The sequence below is a fragment of the Amblyomma mixtum genome, chromosome 3 (assembly GCF_055824585.1).
Source record: "Amblyomma mixtum isolate Tamu chromosome 3, ASM5582458v1, whole genome shotgun sequence".
Lineage (NCBI taxonomy): Eukaryota > Metazoa > Arthropoda > Arachnida > Ixodida > Ixodidae > Amblyomma > Amblyomma mixtum.
The window spans coordinates 168941576-168966574 of record NC_143014.1 but is presented as its reverse complement, the minus strand read 5'-3'; the positions used below and the strand labels follow the sequence as shown (position 1 = coordinate 168966574).

At 46.8% G+C, this 24999-nt stretch overlaps 2 protein-coding genes across 2 annotated transcripts in view; one reads left to right on the top strand and one right to left on the bottom strand.

Annotated features, from left to right (window-relative positions):
* The first annotated feature begins 899 nt into the window (after positions 1-899).
* LOC149352660 (SPRY domain-containing SOCS box protein 3-like) lies at positions 900-14875 on the top strand. Its single transcript, XM_089581874.1, has 4 exons — positions 900-1063; positions 5940-6158; positions 10566-10822; positions 12421-14875. The coding sequence occupies exons 1-4, from the start codon at positions 911-913 to the stop codon at positions 12524-12526; spliced, it is 735 nt and encodes a 244-aa protein (XP_089438000.1). The 5' UTR covers positions 900-910; the 3' UTR covers positions 12527-14875.
* Positions 14481-24999, bottom strand: part of Fdh (alcohol dehydrogenase class-3 Fdh) — a 28924-nt gene continuing 18405 nt past the window's right edge. The window contains exons 7-10 of the mRNA XM_089581873.1: positions 23839-23969; positions 22314-22449; positions 17798-17936; positions 14481-14888 (exon numbers count right to left, since the gene is read on the bottom strand). Of these exons, the coding sequence (XP_089437999.1) occupies positions 14864-14888; positions 17798-17936; positions 22314-22449; positions 23839-23969 (431 nt within the window). The 3' untranslated portion in view covers positions 14481-14863. The remainder of the gene's footprint in view (positions 14889-17797; positions 17937-22313; positions 22450-23838; positions 23970-24999) is intronic.

The window sequence follows — 24999 nt, the reverse complement described above, 5'->3', positions numbered from 1 at the left end:
TGGCGACAATGGTTTTAGCGCGGTTGCAATATGCACTCCATTGTCAACCACCAACTAGCCCGCCTTCACTTGTTAAATGATGACTTCTTTGGTACGGTTTGGTTCACGGGGGTTTACCGTCCCAAAGCAACTCGGACTATGATGAACGCCGTAGTGAAGGGCTCCGGAAATTTCGACCAACTGGGGTTCTTTAACGTTCAGTGACATCGCACAGTACACGGGCCTTTAGAATTTCGCCTCCATCGAAATTCGACCGCCGTGGCCGGGATCGAACCCGCATCTTTCGGATCAGCAGCCGAGCACCATAACCACTGAGCCACCACGGCGGCTTCTTTAGAACGATGACCGCTGTTCGAAAGAGGTGACGGGCTGCCGTTTTTTTTCGTTTATTTTCTTTTTCTTTTTTCGTTTGTGTTTTGAATCGTACCGTTCTCGTTTCATTTGATGCCGACGGTACGCCGTAGCTCATGAGGAAGTTTATGCAGGCTGCTGGCTGCGAAGGCCCAAACGGGAATTATCGGCCTCGGAAGCAACCCGCTATAGGATAAAGAATTAAAAAAAGCAAAGATAACGGGATTGCGGGGTGGGGGAACGCAAAGGGGGCTTACGGTGATCAACTGTACCCGAAGCGGGACGAGTGTGGCGGCTTTCCGAAAAGGGGGGTGGGGGGGGGGGACGTTAACGGGAGAAAAAAGGGGAGCGGGGGACACGAGGCGCTCGTGGTACCCGCGGCGCCGGCTCCCCCTCCATGCGAGGGACAGCTGTCGAGGGGGTCCAGCGCGCGAGCCGGCAGATGGGAGAACCAACGGTCGATATCGAACGTGGCGGCGGGGAGGCGAAAGGGCGAGAGCGCGCATAGCGGACCGCGTCGAGCAGCGCCACTACTACAGCGAGGCGCCGGTGCGGCCCGATGCGCGCAGCGAGCAGTGTCATGGAGGACGGCGACGGCCAAAGCGGTCCCGACTGCCGGCTCGAACCGTGGAACTGGGGCGTCGAGGACCACAGCTGGGCCTGGAGCACCACGCACAAGTCGCATGAGGTGCTGCTGCTCGGACCCCGGCAGGTAAGCGTTTCAGTGCCCTATGCAGGCGTCCATGCTCGTTAAGTGGTGCACTCATGCGCGCGTACGTTGCTGCTCAGCCGAGGTCACATGCGTTGACTACCGGCCGACGACGTCAGTCAGGTCTTCGCTTTCGAGAGCGCCCGGCCTGCTGTGACTCGGTGTGGATGTTTTGCAGCAATCGCTGTCAAAAGACGCTGCGGAGGGTGTCATCGCGAGAGAGAAGTAAAGAAGTTTTTAGGGCAACTGCGGAACAGAAACAGCAGAGCAAGCGTACTTCTCATCGCACTGGTGTGGGTGCACGTGTCAGTGGGTAAAAGTTTCGCTGCAGAGGTGACTCGTTATTCCGAAAGAGTTATAGCAGAACCGCACAGCTGCCATCGTTAATCCTTCAACCCAAGTTGGTGAACTGCAAGTCGACTTGATGATGGTCCCTATTATTGTACTGTGCCTTCTCATTGTACTGAAATTACGCTATAAAATCCACCTGACACGTGGTGGCGCTGCATTGCCAGGGTGCCCTGGAGGTATGCGTCCTCCAGCTGCGAAGCGACTATACTCCAAGGCTTTCGGCGTCGGCTGCGTCTCGAAGGCAGCGTTCATGTCTTGATTATTCCGCCAGCGAGCAATTTCCGTGGCAGAACACAACTTGCAGCCAGTTAGAAAATGTGGTTGGCTGATTTATGCAGCTTCTACCTGATCATTTTGCTCTCATCGCCTTCTTGCAAAAGCACGGCATCGCTACACATGTCGAAGCTGCGTTGTAAGTCATAGTCACAGACTATAGCCGTCTCTCTGAATAACTTCTGGCAACTTTTCAGATGGAAACGGTGGGCCGTTAGAAGTTTAGAGGAACAATTCATGCTGAACCATTTTTTGCGCCTGTTTTGCAGTAAGGCACGCGGTACTAATAATTGCTTCCCTTATAACACAAACACTGCGTATGCAATTACATTCAGTGCCTTCGAGATACGAACATGGCGTGGTTTGTGCACAAAACCGCGCCGTTCATGCTAATGCCATGGCAGGCCCAGTCGCCACCGTAAGGTCATTTACTGCTACCGCTACTAACAGTAAAAAGGTTAGGTCACAGTTTTTGCGCACTTTTGGGCAACCGCTATTCGGCAAAAGCCGATCTTGCCAAGGCTGCCGTAAGCAGACGGAGGGGCTTGTGTGACTGTAGGCCGCGATTGGGCGCGAGTTCCCAGCGGCTCTCCTACGCGTCCGCATCTGCTTTGTGAGGTTTTTGTAATGACGACTGTTCGCATTATTCATTTCGTATCCCGTTGAATACGCAACTGCTACTAACTATAGTTTCTGACAGTAACGTTTACTCATATCCAGAACTGTGCCTGGGAGCTGGACAGCATGTCGACCGTAATTCTTTGCAAACAAGCAGGTATAAGACACTTGTCTGTCCAATGTTAACCCCAAGGTGGAGTAGATTTGTAATAAGGGAGTAATTACTAATTAGCATCCGGGACCATCGCCTGTACGGGGCAGTCGCTCTACCAACTAACCTAACCAGGACGGCTAGCAAATGTTCGAGTGGCAGATGGCAGTGAGCCTTGGCTTTCTTTTGTAGCCTTATGGGTGCGCTTGAGTGGATGCTAATGGGTAATTATTCTCTTGTTATAAGACACTTGTGCACAGGCTTGTAAATATCACTGTCTTTGTAAGTCCAGTCTTGCAAACAACTAACGAACATAATGTCACGCGCTCCCTGTGGACGTTATAGCGTGCAGCAGAAGGAGCAGTAGCGTGGAAGAAGCGGAAGCTGCCTTGTAGCTTCCTCTTCTGTGGTGAATAGTGAGGAAATTGCAATCGCCGCTCTTTCGAAAAAAGTTAGCAGGTTGGGTACGAGGCTGTCATTGCTGCAATCAACTCGAGCAAACGATGCATGCGAGCTGGTCAGTCTGAAGCTTGGTTTGCAAGAAAACGGGCCAATCGCTGGTTTTGTACATTGAGTGTCAGACTGACCAAGAAAAAAAAAAAGAAGACGGAGGCCTGGGGTAAGCGAAGGTTTAACCCTTCAGCCACGTATTGTCCAGATTGGAGTAAAATTTTCACATTTGCGAAGAAAAATGTCTAAACAATGCCCCCCACTCCCGATGATTGATTATGCAATTCGGGTCTTCATATGTCCACATCGTAATTCCACACTCCTTTCACAGTCTAAATTACAATTCTTTTGACTAATTTATGTGAGAAATTATCGTGTACACAATCCAACTTATCTTTGGTCTTTCAAAGCGCCGATGCACGCAAGACGAGCAAACGAAAACTTATCCTCCGTACCTCCACCGCGTTCAAGTAAAACACAGAGACGTCTCTCCTAGAAGCGTTGTTCTGCGTTCATTTCGCATGCGTAGCTCGAGAGCTACGCGGCATGTGGAAAAGGGTTCGCAATTTAGGCCTAATCGCGACACATCGGCAAAAACTAAAACAAAAAACAAGTTATGTAATATTGACAGCAAAAGTTTACGCGGTAGGTGCTTTCGAAAAAAAAAAAACTATTGTAGCACGACCTTGTTACCAGCTAAAGGGCATGCTCGTCCCCACACACGCTCAGACATTTCAGGCGAGTGGCTTGCGTGACTGTTTCGAAATATTTTTTTCCCCGCACATTCGCATCCCTTAAGTTTTTACTGCCAACAGTACACTTATGGTGACACCGCGACTGAAAGCGTTGAAGGCACAGAGTAAACTAAACTGAAAAAAAAAAATGCCCTTCTCACTCAGTGACACACGTGCTTTTCAGCCTGAAAATCTAAAAACCGATATGTATATTACTTACGGTTGGCCACAAACCTCTCAATAAAAGAACAGCCTTGTTAACCTACTAGTTAACCAGCCTTGTTAAGCAGCCATGCTAAGCGCAACAATGCGGACAACGCTATACCGAAAAAAGCGTTCTTCTAACCCAAAAGCCTCTTTTAAAAAAACGTTGACAGCCTTAGGTGAAACACCTTGTGCACATACGCGGTGGTTCTTATCCGTGCCTACGTTAGATTGCATCTTTTACTGTAAGGGGCGGCTTATGAGGTTTTTGTTCTTGGGCGCGAACCCGGCCGGTTTATCGCCTGTAGTATTGAAGTCCGTAGGTGAGAATGGACTTTTCGATTTGCTGCATCCGCTGTCCTAGTTCTGGAAAGCACTTCGGCGTTGCCATGAGTATGCATAGCCGGTTAGGCCTGTTCACGTAGTTGAAATGTATCACAGCATTCTGCGGTTCTGCGGCCGCTCTAAGAACTACTGAGCGAGCGCGGGCTTAGACCGTCTGCTCGACCCAGCGATTCCGCCAAATAACAGCGATAGTCTGATGCAGCTCAAGAACAAAGCGGCGAATGCCCCTCAAATCAGGCCTTCTCATTTAATGAGATTCTCATGACGCCGAGGTTAATCTACTTAGACTTGTTTTAGTCGGATACAACTCAAGTACGCAGCGACGAATGCCGCTCAAAGGAGGCCCCCCAGCCAATGGCGTCCACTGATTGTCGTGACGTCGCGATTAATCCCCTTGCGTGAAATGGCTGATGACTGGCAGGTGCATCCGTGAAATGGGGTTAACCACGAAGTCATGACAATCGGTGAATGTCATTGGCTGGAGGACCTCCTTCTAGGGGCACTTGCCGCTGCGTTCTTGAGTTGTATCCGGCTATAGGGTGACATCGCAGGGAGTGGCAAATTGAAGGGGGGAACAAAAGCTTCATCGGATTAACCGCGGCGTCATGAAAATCAGTCGACGCCATTGACTGGAGGGCCTCCTTTGAGGGGAATTTGCCTCTTCATTCTTGAGTTGTATCCGACTGTGGAGCGGGGAACCCTCCTTCTTTCGGTCTCATCTATTTTCTATACATGCGACCGGCAACTGGTGCGAAGGCATCTGGCAACACTGCGCTTATGTAGATCATTCGCGACTGCCATGGCAACTGCTTCCCCCGATCACCCTACCCCGATATAAGCTTCTCCAGAGCACCACGCGCGGGCGCGTTGCCACAAAACGGCGGACTGCTTGGACGCTAAATCTGGATTGTAGTTGGCTCCGCCCATCTATACTGAACTCTCCCAAAGGTGATACACGCACTGACCTGGCCTGTAACCACGTGAAACGATACCGTACAGTAAATCGCCGCGCAGTGTGACTTGTTGCCTTCAGCAAGCCCATGAAATCGCCGTTTTTCACAGAAAATGGTAACACTGTTATACATACGCGGTACATACAGCCACTGCATGCCCGCGGAATCGACTGCGCAGCTTTACAAACCTGTTGCCACGCAACATGCACAAGATAGCCACCTCCTCTGTCGCAAGGCACTGAATAGCTGTATAACGCGTCGGGCAGGCTTCTGAACACGACGGGAGACCTCGACGGCACAAGATATGACACCAGTTGCTAATGTCGCGTGGGGCGATTCTAAGGTTTGAACACAAACGCCAGAGAGCACTAAACTGGCCTCTGGGATACATAAGAAAATAAGAAAGTTACGCTATACGACTGCCAAATAATACAGACGTGCAGACCACACGGGCTGTGTAGGCTGCGGTGTCAAAACGATGTTGAGTATTCTAGCGTCCGTGGGCCCATTTTGCGTGTGACTTGAGTTACGTGCTGCATGTGTGTGCGCATACGAAAAAGACACCGAAGCAATGAATTACGTAACAGCAATGTACATTTCACACTCCCCAAAGGGAGTCTGCCTCTATATGACGTGCGCCATGCTCAAAAGACTGCCTATAGCGGAAAGAAATATCCTGTCCCATTCACTTCATATCGGGTTCACCAAAGAGACTTCCAAATTTTCCGCCATGGTACCTTTCGGGGAAGCGCCCGCTTTTGAGGGCTGTCCATGAGCCCTCCGCCGGGTCCCGAATGCAGGCGCAGTTCCACCCGCGCTGGAGCAGCGGCACGGCGGGCGTGAGGAGCACGCGGCCGCTGGCGCGGGACCGGCGCAGCTACTGGGAGGTCCGCGTGTCACATCGAGTGTTTGGCACCAGCATGATGTGGGGCCTGTGCACGGCGCAGGCGAAGCTCCACGCCAACGCCTTCATCGACCTGCTTGGCCAGGACCACAATGGATGGGGCCTGTCACACAAGGTACGCCAGCCGACGTTGCCCCTTGCAGCTAGGCCCACGATACACAGTTAGGCTCGTTCGTTGCTACAACCGGGTTTGGTGCACCAGCTTACAGATTGTGGGAATGAAACTGGATCAGTCGGGGACAATGCAGGCGCATTTTCAGTTCACTCTTCTTTGCGAATACCTTCAATTTAAAGACTGCAGAGAATAAACGAAAAGCGCATATGACGTAATTTCTGAGAAAGGTTATTGCATGTTACCAACCATTTTGACACGATAGCGTTAAAGGCCCCATTAGGCAAAAAACCCGGTATCGGCGTTGAGTGAAAAATCACGGGCATTGCTCTGGCAGGTGTCCCCCAGAGAGCGACCTAGAAGACCCGTGGGCCACCCAGATCACGTGACCTTGCATCACAACCTGCCCATCGGATTGTGAGCAAACTGCCCACCGTGGCAGGTGGCCGTTAAATGAATGATTGGTCGCGAGAGCTTGCTCGGGAAGAGCAACTTGAGCCGCACAAGGCCTACTGCTGAGAGCACCTGCCATCGCAGACAATTGCGTATCGCTTAACCGCTGCATCACTGCGCCAGGACGGGTATGAGGACCTCCAGTGATCTATCAATCTGAAGCAGAAATTAATTACCTTGTGCATATGTTGGAACTAATCGATTACGCTACCACGTCGTACCTTTATGGCGGAGCTTACTCCAATTTTTCCAAAGGAGTCAGTTCCAAAGGTGTGCAGCCTTGCATGTCGACAGTACGTGTTGACGTGCAAGCTTTCACTCCTGCATGATAGTTTTTCGATGTGTGTTAGCAAGTGTATCAAGGGCGAAGAAAAAACTCATTTCGAATTCCGATATCTCTTAGGGGCCTTCTGGGCACTTTTGTTTTGTCTTAGTTTAACCTTTACCTAATCGAAGGGCACGCTCGATATTGTACAAAAAAAAAAAAAAACAGGGTTTGCATTGGTTCATGGTCTGAGAAGCCTCTCCTTAATTGCTTAATTTTCACTTACGGGCGGACGGTGAGCACGCCCTGGCTATTCCGAAACCCCAGAAACCCGGATTCCTGGGGCGCCATCGCGCACTGACTGGATAGAAAATGCTCTATCGAAAAGTAAACCACTCTCTTTGGAATTGTCAAATAAGTTTTCCCTTTTCAAACTCAAAAAGCCTAATTTTAAAAACTGCTAAAAGCTTTAGGCGAAACACCTGGTATAAATAGGCACCTTTCACTAGTTTTGATATCCTCATTGAACAGCGCATCCGTATGTACTGGTTGTGAGTTATCACCAACGCCATCTAAATATACGAGATATTTGTTCTGTGTCGTGTAAAACTGAATTTTCCTGTGACATTCTGTTGACTGAAAAACGCAATAACTGCTGATGTCATAGTGCTGTTCCCATTTCAAACTGTACATGATGCTCCCTGTTACGCTGATAAAAAATTCGTTGACTAATAGGAGACCTGTGCAGCAAATATAAAAATGTATTGATCAGTACATACCTGTATGGAAATTAATTGAAAACCACAATAACTGCTGATGTCATAGTGCTGTTCCCGTTTCGAACTGTGCGTTATGCTCCCTCTCACACTGATAAAAAATTCGTAGACTAATAGCAGACTTGTGCAGCAAATACAGAAATGTATTGATCGATACATACCTGTCTGAAAATTTTCGCTCGCGCTGCAAAGTTATACCGGCTGTTTCAGTGAAGGTGAACCAGAATTTTTAAAACTAGGATCTTTGATATATAAATGGCTTTTGGTGTTATGAGGTTTAACGTCCCAAAGCGACTCAGACTATGAGTCCGGAAAATTTCGACCACCTGGGGTTCTTTAATGTGCACTGACACAGCACAGTACACGAGCCTCTAGCATTCTGCGGCGTTTCAATATCAGTATTTGCGCACATCAGAAAACAGATAAATCTTGCCAGGTTTTACGGTTTATGGGAGTTTAACGTCCCAAAGCGACTCAGGCTACGAGGGACGCCGTAGTGAAGGGCTCCGGAAATTTCGACCACCTGGGGTTCTTTAACGTGCACTGACATTTCACAGCACATGGGGCTCTAGAATTTCGCCTCCATCGAAATACGACCGCCGCGGCCGGGATCGAACCCGCGTCCCTCGGGTCAGCAGCCGAGCGCCATAACCAATGAGCTACCGCGGCGGCCGAATCTTGTTAGGTAGTAAGCCAGTTAATTTCTAATAGAGACCATGAAATGATTTTTACTGAGGTCAAGAAAAACGCACGAGCGATCGGTATTCCGCTACTCCTCACCACACTGCAAAAATTTTAAAGCTAGTTTCATTAGAAACATTTAGGATACCGTGTTATCGTTACCGGTGTATCGGGAGCCTGTCCACCGCCAGTACACACGCGCCGATTGGTCCCGATGTGGCAGCCATACGCGCAGCTGCCTGGTGCCTGACGCTATTTGGTGCCCTCAAGGCGATCTGCGTATGCGTACTGGCGGCGCGAGCGGACTCCCGGTACCCCGGTAACACAGTATGCTAAAGCACTGAAGATATGCGCGATTAAAAATGATTCTCCTCTTCCCCCTCAACTCAAACAATAAAGAAAACAGGTCGGGTCTGCACCCTGCCGCGCCCCATCACGCCGACGTCAATTGGGTATGCCCAATGAGAAGGCTAAGAACGCGCGGTGAGGTGTCGCCCTAATCGGTTGCCAGCAGCAATTTAAAAAAAAAATGATTTGTCAATTATAGAGTACACTCAGAGCTTTTACATTTGACTCGAATACTCCCAAAGACCACCTGTACAGATTCGTTGCATTAGAATATGGTCATCAAAATCATTGTAGGGTCCCGCTAATTTTTTCATTCTTACAGTTAGGCGCCTCGTAGCAATCAGATATTTGTAGTCGGCCTTTAGTTAGTAATAGCCATTTCAAATTTTACAATTTCGAAAATGCTAATAAACCTTCGGCGCTGTGGCTCAACGAATTCACCGTCGGGCGCCCTTTTCGACAAGCGCATGGGCGCGTGAAGCGAATGGTAATGGAGCGCGTGCCACGTGACATTCTGTTCCACCCGCATTGCGTCGTAGGGGCGGCTAAGAACGCGCAGAGAGGTGTCACCCTGATCGGTTGTGAACAGCAATTCTAATGCGAATGCATTTAGCACAAAAGCCGGCGTCCGCTGTCTATGACACGAAATTCGGATGTCAGAACGCCAGCGTACAACACATGTAAGAGAACATGTGTAGACATGAATGGCGAAACGTAACGTACCGTAACGTCTATGAAAGTCATCAGTCATTCTGAAACGTGTCATGGTTCAGCCCTCTACAGGTAACATAAGATATATAGAGAGTTTGTGGAAAGTATGTGTAGTTATGACGCGTAGTCGTCATGACTCAATCCGCAACGTAGCGTGACTAAGCACTTTACTAGTAGCGTAATTAGTCATGACGCATGACTCAGCAATTCTGCAACGTAGCATGACTCAGCACTTTTAGTTTGTACAATTATGCATAATCATGCCTTGTAGTCAGTCGTGACTCACGTCATCTGCAATGTAGCATGACTCGGCGCTTTAATGCTTTCGCATTCTCTACGTAAGCAGTCGTGTCTCTGTCGACTTTATTTTTTTTAATTTGCAGTTTAGACTGGAATACTCACTAAGTTCACCTATACAAATTTGTTGCTTTAGAATATGACCACAAAATCCTTCAACTTTTTCATTGTTACGTTAAGCTCCTATTGCAACTAGATATTTGTAGCCAGCCGTTAGTGGTACACAATTTGCATAGACGTCATAGAGGCCATCTTTAAGTCGATACAGTGTGGCGAAGGCCGGGCCGTTTTCCTAGTCCGTTTATCGCCAGCAGCGGAGGCTAGGCAGGTAAGGGGAGACGGTCCTTTGCCCCCGTGCCGTATGGAGTGGGTTGTTCGAGATAGGGGTGCGAAGGCTTTGGTACTGAAAGGGGGACGTCGAAGAAAGGGTAAGGGTTCGCTAGTGCTGTGGAGGCCACTCCCCACGGCATGGGGACAAATGACCGTTTCCTGCCTAGTCTCTGCTGCACCGAAAGATGGCGCCTGTGACGTCATGTGAAAACTACGTGCACTTATTTATAATTTTGGAAACTGAGCCACCATACCCTCAGCGCTGTAGCTCAACAAATTTCCGCCGGCGGGTGCCCTTTTCAAGAAGCGCGTGTCTGGCGCACACGAAGGCAATGGATAGAGCATGACACGTGCGCTACAGAGTGGCATGCTGGTCAAATACCACTTGTAGCCGTATGGCTGCGCTCGGGTGGATGTCAATGAGTAATTACTCCCTTATTACAGAGTGACATGTTGTGATGGACGTCGCTTCGTCCATTATATACGGAGCGTTGGCCACCATACCGCGCTGTTCTGAAAAAAGGCCTGAAAAGCGGCTATTGCCTGCAGGGTCTGCTGTGGCACAACGGCCGCTGGCGCTCATTCACACGCCCCTTCCGCGAGAACGAGGCCACCGTGCTGGGCCTGCTGTTCGACGGCCGGCACGGTACGCTCACCTACTACAAAGACGGCGCTTGCTTGGGCGTCGCATTCCGTGACCTGCACCGTGTGCGCGAACCGCTCTACCCGGCCGTCTCTTCGACGGCAGCCAAGACCGAGATGTCCCTGGCCAACGCGCGCAGGGACTACGCCGGACTGCAGGACCGGTAAGCCGCGTTAGCCCGCTGCAGTGCACGGGCGTTTTCGTGTGCCCAAAGGCCTATGACACAAACACAGGCTAGGCTCGAGGCAGCGTCTTTCAGCGAACTGGTCAGAAAACATAACAGACGGCTAAATTTCATTTGCGTTAGGATGCGTACTCGCGGGAAAGAATTTTGATAAAATTGTGCAAGTACAATATTTGTTAGCTGTTAGGCAGTTACTCCATAGAACATTTTTCCATTTGAGGTGTAAAGCGCTCTTAAGGCGCATCTCCTTGGGCCCATCCAAGGCGCACGAGCGCAGCGCCTACGCGTACCGGCGTACGCCGGAGCCGGTCTGCACATGCGTGAGGCGCAGACGCGAGCTGGCGCTTGGCAAATAACTGTCCATCATGGAGGTCCATGTCAGATATTTGCGTCGCGCTCGCGCCGGAAGTGGCTCGCTAGTTTGCGCTCGGTGTAACCAATCAGAGAACGCAGTTGTCTCGGCATCCGGTACGGCCCTTCGCGCCGTTTTCTTCGTCGCTGCGCTGAGCGCGAGTACCAGCGACAGGAGGAGACAGGCCATCGAGTTGCGTGTTTTCCGACGCTTGTCGTGGCGCTCGGCGCGTAGGCGCGCGCTGCGCTCGTGCGCCTCGGATGTGTCCATGGAAATGAGCCTTTACACATCCTCCTTGGGTGGTATGTCTTGGGTACAGCAATACTAGAGTTTAGCGAGTGGAAGGCCCACAGAACGCATGCAGGATCGTTTTGTTACTGACATACCCCAGGAATTGTCTTGTGTTCTCTTGCGCACCCTAGCCCCTGGTGGTCTCTATGTGGTCAAGCTAAAATCTGGGTCCAATCTGGGAAGCACAGCAGCTGGCCATTTGTTACAAAGCATGGAGCTTTCACTTTGATGAGCACTGTTATGTGCCTTGTTGCAAAAAGGCAAGCCTGGAGACTAGGAAAAAAATATATTACCATGAACACTGTACTTGCAAAATAAATTTACTCCGCTTGTAAAAGTAAGACAAATGGGTCCCCATTTTGAACAGGGCACAGTGCTGTCTTCAATGTGTGACAGTCACACATTTTGGAAAAGGACTTTAGTTAGAGCTAGTTGGTGAACAAACATCGTAAAAGGAATACAATGGAACAAGAAAACGAGGACCAGAACGAGGTCCTCTCTTGTGCGTATTTTGGTCCTCGTTTTCTTGCACCATCGTATTTATTCCTTTTCGATGTCTTCAAAAGCTTTTGGATAAGTTTCAGTAGGAGTGGATTAAGTTCACTAAGGTAGCACAAAAGTGGCTCATGGTATCATAATACATCTCAACTTGTTAGCGTTCTGTTGCCAGCCCTCCACTTTGTAAAGAGGTGGAGACACCGAATTTTTCGTTCAGTGTTTGCTTCCAAAAGTCATAAATGTTTGGACCAGATACACTAGCAAGTCAACTAATGGTTCAAGCAGACAGGTGTAAAACATCAAGATAACGGGGACGTTAACGCTCTTGGTCAGCCACACTAAATTGCTTCGGCTATACCACAGAGCTCGACATTTGTATGCCTCATAAGTCGACGCATGTGCAATTACCTGACAGTGAGCTGTGTATGCCACACAGTTGCCGTGAGGTGATCCTGAGACAAACAGCAGGGCCTGATGCTGTGCGTGAACTAAGGCTGCCACTACGACTGCAGCGCTACCTGCTGCACGAGGAGGACATCTGAAGGCAGACCTTCCTGCTGTCACCACATACTCTAGTCATGCCTCTCGAGCCATACTCAGCATTATGCACGCTCCCATTGCTGCCAAGGCTCCTTCCTCTAGTCAGGCCGGCATTGTGCAGAGTTGGTTTCTTCCCGACAGCAAATGAGGTGTGAATACTTTCAGGGACTGGAGCAACTGACTGTGCACAAGAATCAAGACACTCAACATGATGCAAACACATTCTCAAGCAGCCATGATCCAGTTAGAGTGACAGACCTGATGCTAGTCTCAACCTGTAAGCAAATGCACGGTCATTGTGAAAGCATCTAGTTTTCAGTCATACTTGTGACTTAAGTTTTGCTGTTCAATACCATGCTTGTTTCAATCTCAGTCTGGAAACACTGCTATGAATGTTTACCTGATGTGCAGACTCCGTGTCCAGAGACATGAAAATCACAAGAATGTGATAATTGAGCATTTTCCTGTATGTTGCAACATCTGTCGGGTATTGCCACACAGTATAACTTATTCACGAAGTTTACATGCTTATAAAAATATGTTGTAATGCCAACCAAGTACTGCCACACAGTAAAATTCATCCATGTAGTTTAAATGCTCATCAAAATTACACCAACACTAACCAGATATTACCACACAAAATTCATCCATGTAGTGGCAATACCAACCAGCTACAGCCACACAATAAAATTCATTTTGCAGTTCGCATCCCGTACGCTCACAGCACGACGATCGCTCATTTTGCTAATATGTAGTAATGTAAAAATATGTTAACACTAACCAGATATTACCATGCCATAAGATTTATCCATGCAGTTTAAATGCTAATAAAAATAACTTTCCACACCAACCAGCCATTAAACACCAATAAAGTTTATCCATGAAATTCACATAAAGTACCCCTCAAGTCATAGTATAAATCTGGACAGACATTAAGCTCAAGGTCATTACTCTTAGTGGACAGCTATGTAATGGCATTGGTTCCAAGCCTCACTGAATAACAAACACACAGGCACCCTTTCTGCAGCAGATTTTCAGCTGCCTTGAATTGTGTTTGCATCATGTTGGGGCAAATTAAATATGCAAGGAAACATTGTGATTGTATGCACTTTTTCTGGTACATACTTTTTCATTGCTGTGTATGCCTTTTCTTGACAACGCTGCCAAAACTACATAGCCAGAGCACACCATCATTCCCTTACACAGATGCGCAGTCCCAAGTCGATACACAGATGGTGCAACGCTAATCTGTGAGCACAGGATTTATTCCACTAGCCGTGTGTTTACTAACGGTGTGTTCAAAGTTGCTAAATATTTGCCACAAAGGTATGACCTACAAAGCTGGAATGGCAGCACAACTCAGTTCTGTTGTGGCTAGACCAAATTTTTTGTTATACTCAGGGACTCTGGAAATTTTTTCGGAGTAGGGGGCAAGACCATGAGTTAGTCCTGTTTAAGTCATTTATTCCACATTTTAAATATTTATTCAATATTATTTTTATTATTTTTCAGGGTTGGAAGGTTTACTTGCTAATGCATATATAACAAATTTAAATCGACAGCTTGATAAAGGTGTAGTACACATTAAGTGATCGACAGCTTTAGAAAAGTTTGCGCCCAGTCTGTTTCAGGTCTGCTAACCATGTTCAGGTGTCATTCAATGAATGACTTCTGTTGGGATAGGGTTGGTTTAAATTACTCAAATGAAATGCTATACAACTGGCTACAAAGCCAATTCTAGCTCAGCCTTACTATGCTCCAGAATAATGACATTCTAGAATTGAAGAGCATTTCTCAGAAATCTAATCTGAATGTAAGCAGTTGGAGACTGGGGTGGAGCTGCCCCCTCCAAAGGAATGTTGGAGGGGCCGACCGCCCCTTGCCCCTCTTGTTATGGAGTCCCTGGTTACACTTGCAAATGTGTTTGCTTCTGTCAAGCCACTCGCATAGTCAGCATCATGTGTACAGTATTTATTGATATATTTATGGCAAGGTACTTAAAGACAATGCATTGCAGTTGACAATGCAATTTCAATGGAAACATTGTGGACACTTTCCACTACAGCATGACATTAAGGAAAATAAAGCATTTATTTATTTACTTGTTTGTTTTTGTGAGGATTGAGCATGCTTCCAAACATCCTATAATAGCAAAAGTGCACACAAACCATCGAAAGGCAATCATGACAACAGGAGAAAAGATACTACGGAACTCTGCTAGCTGCTTCTGTCCATTCCTCCAGAGATGCTCTTTGCTGCAAAAATATTTTTAATGTATAATAAACAAAGCATTGTAAATGCTCTTCGCTGATGTGCCAACATGTCATCTTTGCTGGCACTCAGAGGTCTATAACAGAACGAATGCTGAAAGAAAAGAAAAAAAAACTGCTTAATGATGTGTGGAGTAGAAGACAAATTGTGAATTGTCGGGTTCAATGTCCCGAAACGACACATGGGCTATGAGTGACGCCTTAGTGAAGGGCTTCAGATTAATTTAGACCACCTGTTGTTGTTTTTTTTTTTTATTGTGCGCTGACATCGTACAGCACACCAGCGCCTTTTGCAGTATGCCTCAATTAAAACACTACTGCTGCAGCTGGGACTGAACATACGTCCTCAAACTCTGTAGTTGAGTGCCATAACTACTGCACCATTGCGACAGGTGATACACGAAATGAAAGAGGCAGATACAAGTGTACAGGTGAGTATGCACTAAGTCAAAGAATCCCCCAGGTGCCCATAAATGTTAAGGACTTCGAGTGATGTGTAATGATTAGGGGTGTGCGAATATTCAAAATTTCGAATATGAATCGAATATGTTTGATATTAGATTCGTATTCGAGAAATTGATAATTGAGAATTTCCAAATATTTGAAAATTCCTGAATACTCGCCAGCGATTGTGTACCGCGCTGGCTTTTACAAATTCAACCGTGGCAAAACCACAGTATTGGGGCAAATTATCCATTGGTCGAGTTTAAAGTTCCAGGAAAACAGTACAAAGGTCCTGTTCCCTTCTCCGCCGTTTATCGCGTGGACCGATTGCATTCCAATGCCGCTAGGCTTGACCACGTGCCAAATTCCAAAAGGGGGCTTTTCCAACATATCAAACGTGTTGCGAACAAGATGGCCGACAACCCGCTTCGAACAATCGCAACGCAGAAGCGCACTTTTTTTTATCCTCCTGTAATAGTATGTTACATATTTATTGCACATACCCATGGCATTTGTCCTGTCGCCTTCATAACTCTCAGAGCGTGACCTCTGCCTTCTCGTTTTGGGTCAACTACGATATGAGGGAAGGCCTACTTGTGGAATATTGAGTGAGGCTCTCGACGGGGCGAGTCAAGGTGCCTCAACAGAGCAAGTAGTCCTGTAAAAATCCTGCCTATTGCATGGTGCATTGTAATTCGAGCACCTCTTCCGTTGGTGTAACAGCCGACGTGAAGCTAGGCCAAAAAATAGCCTGGCCGTGTAGTTTAAGTTTCTGAGCTTCGCCGCATGCCCGCAGCAACTGCAGCTGTCGGCCCACGCATTTGGCAGTAGTCTAACCCAGCTCCGTGCCGCTTTCGGATGCTGACTGGCATGTCGCTGGTCATCTCTCTTTCCTTTTTAGAAGCAGTCTCTCTGTTCCAATGCCAACGTGCATTCCCCCTCCTCTCTTAAGTTCACGTTTTCCTTCCAGTACTCCTAAACAAGGCGTTCATCATGGGAGCGTATAGGTGTTTGCACAATGAAGCCACCTCATGAGGCTCTACCACATTTTGACAGTTTCGGCAGATTTTTTTTTTTTTTTTTTCCGGGGGCTGCAGGAATTTTATAAATGACCTTCGATAACCCGGGCATTTCTTCTGGTGCCCTAAACTTCGAATTAATGAGGTTTTACTTGCGATCATGTTTTTTGTTGCCAGTCTTGTCATTTTATGGATTTCATTTAGCATGACCACATTAGAGGTTGGATACTGTTATGCTGTCTAATCAAGTAATATACATTTCTGTGCACATCATGTTTTTTTTCTATGGTGCTGAGGAAGTCTAGTTTTGTTTATTTTGGTTGCAAAGACCATACACTATATTGAAAAAAACAAAACAAAGGGGGACAACATTTGCTTGTTTATCACTTTCTGAAATATTTTTTGTACTGAACAGATATTCGATATTCAATTTGATATTCTAAGCCATTTTTTCTTCATATTCGCATTCACTACCGAAAATTTCAATATTCGCACACCCCGAGTAATGACGCTCATCTGGTGGAGCAAATGATAAGAAAAAAATGCTCAGAGGTTTCAAATATGCCATACTAAAATTCAATAAAAACTGCTGTCACCTAATCAGTGGGAAACATTGAATTCCTTATACATTAACCAGGCATGGCACCTGCAACACTTGGAAATACACTCGATCCCAGATAAATCGAACTAGAAGGGGACCACGAAATAGTTCGATATATAAAATATGGCAACAGATAAACTTATTATAACCTTCAAGAGTGAATACAAAGCACCCATGCTAGCGGCGCTTCCTGCAGCGATGTGCTACCCGCTGGCATATTATTGGCGACACAGCTCGCTAGCTGTCATTAGGCCTAGCTCATTTAGCATCGAAGCTGCAGCACCCGGTGCTTTGGAAGAAGCTACCACCGATAATGAAAGGTCTAATTCTATTGCCCGTCCACTATAAATACAATAATGTCACAATTGAAATTGGGGTACAGTTGACTTCTGCATGATTTTCACCAGCAAAATGGGCCGTGTGAGAGCCTCCGCAAGCCTTCAGTCAGCTAGGCTGGCTTCACCACATAACAGGTGCACCGAACGCCGGCTTCCACGCATAATAGCAGTGTCACATTGAAAATAAACTCGCTAGACAGAAGGCCACACTCAAGCAAAGCCCCTGTTCACCTCATCACGTGGTTTTATCAGCGTCAGCACTGCCAGCAGGTGCCCAAGGCCGCGCAAGCCCACCCAGCTCCGTGCGCAAAAAGCGATCATGAGAGCATCATTAGGAGAAGCGCCACTCGCAGGGACGTGGCTCGCACATCAATACATCGAATGTTCCACTGAACGAGAGTTTGATAAATGCGAACACTGCTATACTTTTGCAAAGGATATTCAAGGGGATACTCTGACAGTTCGACGTAAGTAATAATACGATATATCCGGAATCAACTGTACTATGCACATGCAACAATAATGCACTGAACACAAACTAAGGATTAAATCAAGCTTATAAATTCTAAATGCCACTATGTTCTCAGAAGAACGGACTCACGCAAGGCCATCATGCAGGAGCTTGAATGCATCGTTGATCTTTTCCAGAGGCATTGTGTAGCTGACAAACTCATCCAGCTTGATCACTTTTTTCATGTATCTGTTCACCAGTTCAGGAACCTGGTCAACACTCTTCCAACCTGCAGATGAAATGATCAAGATATGCAAATTAAATTGCAAATTACCAGTGTAGAGAGCCATATCACCTGATGATCAACAAGTCTTATTTGGATACTTGCATGCCTCTGCAGAATGACTACTGCTCCACAGCCACTGCTAACAAGGGCTAGTTAAGCATCTTATAATCTTCCACTGCACACCAAAAAACTTTTCCTGCCTTCAGACCTTGTGGTTTTTACAGCTGCGGGCATGCTGGCACACTCCAAAATAGTGCTGTGCTACCTCTTGCAGTGTATAACTAGCCGACAGTCAGCATAACCACACTGTGCAATTGCACCCAGGATGTGTGCCCATTCACACTCGCGAGTCACAGAGGCTGCGCAGCTGTCTTGGCCGAAAAGCAACAGTCACAGACCAAAGTTCGTTTTCAAGCTGCATCATTTATAAGTCAGCATAATCTAATTATTCACACCCAGAGCTAGGTATTCTGGCTTCAAGTAGGAATGTGCGCAGACTTATTAGGAATTTTCTCACTGCACTACACAAAATTTACAACCTAACATGCACGAGCATGTTTTATGCACCATTAGCTGCCCTGATACTCCTTTCTCTTTTGTTAATATATTGTTATGAGGAGGTCTCTACAGAGCTGTGCAGCACTGGGAACTCGATGACCCTAGGCTTGAACACTCACGCATGCCCCCTTTCAGTGTCATCTTCAAGAGTACCGATAGTCACTTCGTCGTCAACTGGTAGCACACTCTCCCACGGCAAAGTCAACATTCTGGTGAGTACTAGGCGGGCCATGCACGCTATTTCAGAAAGCAATGTAGCGAACGGGGACTCTGGATGGAGCGGAGCGATCTCACAGGTCACGTCGATTCACTAGATGTAAAGCACGATAAGGGCCCGTGTAACGGGGCAGAAGTTTCGGCTTGTACGGCAGAATGGGAACCACAGTAGGACAAGGAAACCAGGAGAACAGAGGACATCACAGTGCTGACTGTCATATCAGCATTTTTGAGAACCTTGGGAGGCACACAGTGTATGACAAGCGACCTGGTGAATGGCATTGGCGACGACATCACGAGCATAAGTAGCGACAGAGTTGGCGGCTGGCAGTAAAGTGTCGAAGGACAGTAATGGGTTTCGTCCAAAGAGAAGAGAAGATAGAAGGGCGGTATCATGGCGAGAAGAGTTATAGGTGAAAGTCACAAATGGGAGGCTAACATACATGGACAGCATATCTGTGAGCACACCATTGAACTGTTCCATAAGACCATTCATCTGAGGGTGATAAGCCGTGGTGAATTTGTGCAGAATGGAGCACAAACGAAGAATTTCATCAGCCACTCTGGAGAGGAAGCAGGCATGGTCAGTGAGTAGTTGATAGGAGGTGCCATGGCGGAGTAGGACGTTGTGCAGAAGAAGTCGGCAACGTCACTAGCACAGATGGTTGGGAAGGCATGTGTGATAGCATATCGCGTGGTATAACTGGCGGCAACGGCGATGCATTTGTTCCCCGAGAGAGACACCGGAAGGGCCCAAGCAAGTCAAGGCCAATCCAAGAAAATGACTTGGTCGGGATGGCAATCAGCTGCCAGGGTCCAGGAGACAGAACCAAGTGCTTCTTCAGGTGTTGACAGCGCTCGCAAGTGGCAACACAGTGTTGGACGGAGCGATAAGAGGCCAGGTGAGAAGAAACGCCAGTGAACACAATCTTAATAGCGTGCGACACCAAGATGACCAGCCGTCAGAGCATCATGGAGTATTCGAGGATGGCAGAACACAGCTGTTGAAGAACAACAAACAAGAACTCAGCGCCATCAGGTATAAAGTGTATAGTAGAGTGCAGCCATTGATCATAAAAATGGCAAGGGAAGAGTCGGGGCAGTCGATAAGGGAGCGTTGGGTGGGATCCAAACGCTGTTTGTTGGCAATGTGGGAGAAGCCTGAGATAGAACACAAGCATCAGAGTCACATTCTGTACAGGAAGAAGGATCGACGGGATGGTGGGAGAGGCAGTCTGCATCTTGACTAGGAGTGGCAATCATGAGATCTACAAAGACTCGCAAACTCTTGAAAAGTATGTTGTACTTGCATGAAACGAAGAAAAAAAGCTGCAGAAAATGGCTTAGAACTTTTACCCACAATGAGATTGAAATAAACTTGCACTCAGATCCCTCCTGCGTCGCTTTTTAAGGTGTTGGGCTACTGCACGTTCACTAGATAATTCGAGCAGCTAGCGCACTGCTGACCAGATAATTCGTCGAATTTGGTTGTGGCTGACAAGACTTTATATGCGGCAAAACGCTGCGCAGATTCTGCGCCACTGCCCATCTCAATGTAACTCGAATATACCTTCGGCAGTCTCAAAATTGACCATGCAAGTTTTACCAGAGAATTTGTGAAGCAATGCAGTAATGTGCAGAAAATGGCACATCACACAACTTTGAATTCAGACCTAAAACCATGCACAACACTTTGGGCAGCAGACTGTGTTTTTTGATGTTACACACAGCGACACGCAGCTGGTGGGAAGCTCAATTTAGGGCAATCTGTGCTGGCGAGCAGCGACAAAGTTTGCCAATCATTGCATTTCAAAGGATATGCCGGAACGTGTCACACAGGCGTTTTCTAACCAAAATTCTGGCAACTGGCGACCAGAAGACCAGCAGTAACAAAATTTCCCGCTTGCTTTTAGAGTTCTACTTCTAGCAGCCCGATAGACTTCAATTTCTCTCCTGAGGATGTTTGTACAGCAACACCTGCACTGCAACATGCTGCGTCAAGTCATCTCTCCGGGGCCTGTCCAGAAGACCTGGCATATCGTCATTGCCCAAGACACATTCTGGTGCACTTTGACAAAGTTTTGAGCATTTTTATCAGGATGAAGTAACACACTGCATAGTGAGTAAAATAAAAACAAGCAAAAATAGTGGCCATGATTTTTCTCGGTCACAGAAACTTTAGCACAACGTCCAATTACTACATGAAAGACTCATCGGTCTCTTGTATGGCACATTCACACTTAAAATTTCAACATCTGAAAACATCACTATCAGCCCACTTATAAAGGCTGCAGTTATTACGAACGCGGGTGGTGCTACCATCAAAATATGCATTGGAGCAATGGGTCTGCATTTCAGATACAACAAACAACTACAGCGGTGTAACTCAGTCGAAAAACTAAAGCTTCCGGTAAGTGCGCAGATGGAGGAGCGTCTCTAGGTGCCTGTAACACCTTCTTCCAAAAAGTATGTAGGGACCCAAAAACGCAGTAAAAATAGGCAAGGCACCGCCGACAAAACAGAGCAGTTTTTCCAAATGCTACCGTCAAAAGCGCTTGCTTTGAAAGTGACACCTGCACTAGTGAAAGCCACGACAAGTTTTTGTGTTTGTGCATGAGAAGGAACGGCTGCAACCAGCAACAGCCCTTTATCATAAAGTCTCGTGCACTGCGATGACAGTCAACAGTGACAGTCAACGGCGCTGTAGCCAATCGTAGCAAGATCAAGCAGACCTGTTGAACACCAGCCAAGAAGGCCAAGTGAGTGTTTTTTTACGAGAGGTTAAATTAACTTGCAGGACAGTTACAAGTGTGTAACGCAAATTTTTAAGCGGTGTGAGAGGAGATGGGCGTTTTCGCTTCCAATCTCAAGCTCGCCAAATTGCTTAGGGGTCTGAAGGCCCCGCTTCCGCCACAGCATTTCAGTGTAGAGAATGTTTCATAGTGTTATGGTTTAACTGCTACGCATCTCTCCTATGCTCAAGCGGCCGCTGGCTTATTAAGCACAGGCGTGTAGGCGGGCGCGCCGACATCACCACCAACGCTTTTGCCAAGGGTGCGCAGCACCTTGCCACTCTGCTATGTTCGCTGAGCCCGCCACCTCCGCAGGAGCTCTCGTAATAAAATAAATACGCCGTGATGTTAGCGACACACAGTATCTTGGTGCATTGCCAAGGTCTGCACTGCAGACGGCACGAAACTGAGGAATGCTCCAAGAATAGCTAACGCTTAAAAAAAAGTAAATTCTCACCAACAAAAGTGGGGTGGGTGGGTTCATTAAGCGAGTAAATATGGTATATTTGTGCCATTGCCAGAAATTGTTTACAGCCAGCAAAATGCAGATCATGAAGCAGCATGCTCCAGGTTTCGAATTTTTCTTTAACATCTGGCTATCCTCTTAAGCACTCAACTTGTCCAATCCAGAGCATTTATACAATAGCCCATTTTTAAAAGTTACAACTGTACCATAAAAGCTGCGGTACCTATGCCTAACTAACCTGAAAACTACTTGGTCGCATTTGCAATTATTTCTGTATATATCCAGCACATTTGGCTCGCAGATCAGTCAAGTGCCTTATTCTACACAGCAATGGGCATGTGAGCATACCTCCAAAAGCACAGCCACGCCACACACGGCCAGTGACCAGCATGAAAGGTCTTGTGGAGATCTCCTTTCCAGCAGATGCCACACCCAGGATGATGGACTCCCCCCAGCCCTTGTGACACGACTCCAGAGCGGCCCTCTGAGCAGAAGGAAGCATTCACACAGCTGTTTTAACAAAGCCACTGCTTCAACTGCCATGAACACCGGAAGCTACTCCAGCTACAGTGGTAAAAAGCTCCATTTCACTTTTGGTGCAATGAAAAAAATGACCGCATTAAATGACCAATAAATTACCACGTTTTACAAAGTGACTTATTTTTCACAGGCCAATGCTGCAATTTAAATACCTTAAGTATGCAGGGTCCTTCGACTTAATACTCTGAGCTTCTTTATTTTCACCAAAAACTCACCCCAACTATGTAACTCCTATCTGACCTACAATCCCATTGACAGCAACCTAAACAGATGATAAATTTAATTTGTATGGCCACATGCATCACATCACGCGATTCACTTTTCAAGTGTGCATATGGTGTGTGTGTCCTATCAGGTGCAACTGGGCATGGACACAGGCAATGTGTGTGCCAGCCAGTGGCACATGGAGTGATTGTGCATGGTCAGAGGTGTGGCTTTAATTTTACACACAGTTATGAGCACCCTTAGCAGAAACATGTGGGCCTCTGGCAGGTAACAGTGATGTAGGCTGTGCCAAGGGTACACCTTCCATGTGAGTGTAGAGGCCGGTGCTGCAGGATTTGACCACACTGAGCTCTTTACACGCAAAGCCAATGCTGAAGAAGCGTTTAAATTACATCCACACGACAACACCACCGCATGTCGCATTTTGAGTGCAAACCAACAGCTTGCAACTACTACTGGCTGATTTGCAAAACAAAGTAGTGGGCAGTGTGGATGTTTTATGCTTTCTTTTATTATTGGAAGCTATTGGAAATGAACCATATGAAGTGCTTAAATGGCACTCAGGACGATTTCAGCCAATGTTTGTTCTTTGTAAAAATTTATTCTACCGCTCTTTCTGGGCATGTTGATGTCTGTCTGGCAGCAAAAGATGCATTTATTTCAAAAAATACAAATTTTCCCACCACTCGATTCAAATTCTGCACCGAAAAGGACTTCGTGATTACCATTTTGAAGTGAATGTTGTTGTAATCTAGCCTCTGGGATCTAAGTACACTGTCTCGATAAATCGCTGTCGATTTGTGAAATAGGCCAGTGATGGTGACACTTGTAATTTCTGTCGCCTTTTCTAGCTTGTAAAAGTCGTGCTTTCAGTAAAATTAGTGTAATTTGTCATTAGAATGCAACTTCAATTTGTCTCAGTGTCCCTTTAAGATGAGTGCTGTGTGGGGTACACTTATCACGAACACTTCAATCATGCTACACAATGACAATTTTTATGACCGCTCATCAGACTAGAAGACACAAACATTAGCATGTAAACAAGAAGAAAAGCAGCATTGCTTCATGTGACAGCATGCAAGAAAACCCAGCTCTGCTATGCTCTCACCATGGTCTCAATGTTGCCAATGCACTCAAAGGTAAAGTCCAGGCCCCCATCTGTTTTCTCAATCAGGTACTGGGTAATTGGCACAGTCAGCTTGCTTGGGTTGATGAACTCCGTACAACCAAACTCCTTGGCTGTCACAAAAACAAACGCAACAAATTACAGGCATATTTCACTTGTACATAAACAGCTGGGTGAACTAGATTTCGGATGAACACAAAAAGCACTGGAGATAAAACATATTTTTCGAAATAATAAGTACGAAGTTTAATGAAAAAGTTCTTATGGATTGCATGTTGTACAAAGCAGCTTAATCTCTCTAGGACAAGGAAGCCTGAATCAAATACAGGCAATTAAGAACACATATTTGCTTGCAACAACCATCCCCTTCCTAAACAATTCCTTTTTTCCACCCTTTAAAGCAAATCATTATGGGCCCCATATGCCAGAAAAAGTGGCAGCGTCTCGTCGGTGTTGTGCAGCAAAACTCGTCACATGTGACGTCACGCGAAATGTAACATCACACGTTGATCAGTGAATGAAAGTGATTAAAAAACATGACATGTAATGTAAATTAAAGGTCACCAAATGTTTCAAATGATATAACTTTATAAAGTAAATGATTTCCACTTAAAAAACAATTTGAATGTTAGTCTAGATTTGAACTGGTTGGTTGGTTGGTTTATGGGGTTTAACGTCCCAAAGCGACTAAGGCTATGAGAGACGCCGTAGTGGAGGGCTCCGGAAATTTCGACCACCTGGGGATCTTTAACGTGCACTGACATTGCACAGCACACGGGCCTCTAGAATTTCTCCTCCAAAGAAATTCTAGCCGCCGCGGCCGGGATCGAACCCGCGTCTTTTGGGTCAGCAGCCGAGCACCATAACCACTGAACCACCGCGGCGGCAGATTTGAACTGGAGACTCTTGGGTAGCAAGTCAGACACGCTACCCCATAACCTGGGTCATGCAAGCACACTTCTATGGCTTGGCTGCAAGCGAGGGTTTGTATGTTGTGTGGTCTTTCATGTAAATTGCTACCTTACGACTATATGCTAATGAATATGTGTGTAATTACAGAGGTTGTAATTAGGAAAGTAGTGATTAAGCGAGTAGAGAGGTGCATGTTGGTGTTTCATATCCTCTTTGCTTGACACAGCGTAG

Coding starts and splice junctions, on each gene's coding strand:
- LOC149352660 (XM_089581874.1), top strand. CDS start 911: ATGCGCGCAGCGAGCAGTGTCATGGAGGACGGCGACGGCCAAAGCGGT. Junction 1,064..5,939: donor TGCTGCTCGGACCCCGGCAG/GTAAGCGTTTCA, acceptor TCCCGAATGCAG/GCGCAGTTCCACCCGCGCTG. Junction 6,159..10,565: donor GATGGGGCCTGTCACACAAG/GTACGCCAGCCG, acceptor TATTGCCTGCAG/GGTCTGCTGTGGCACAACGG.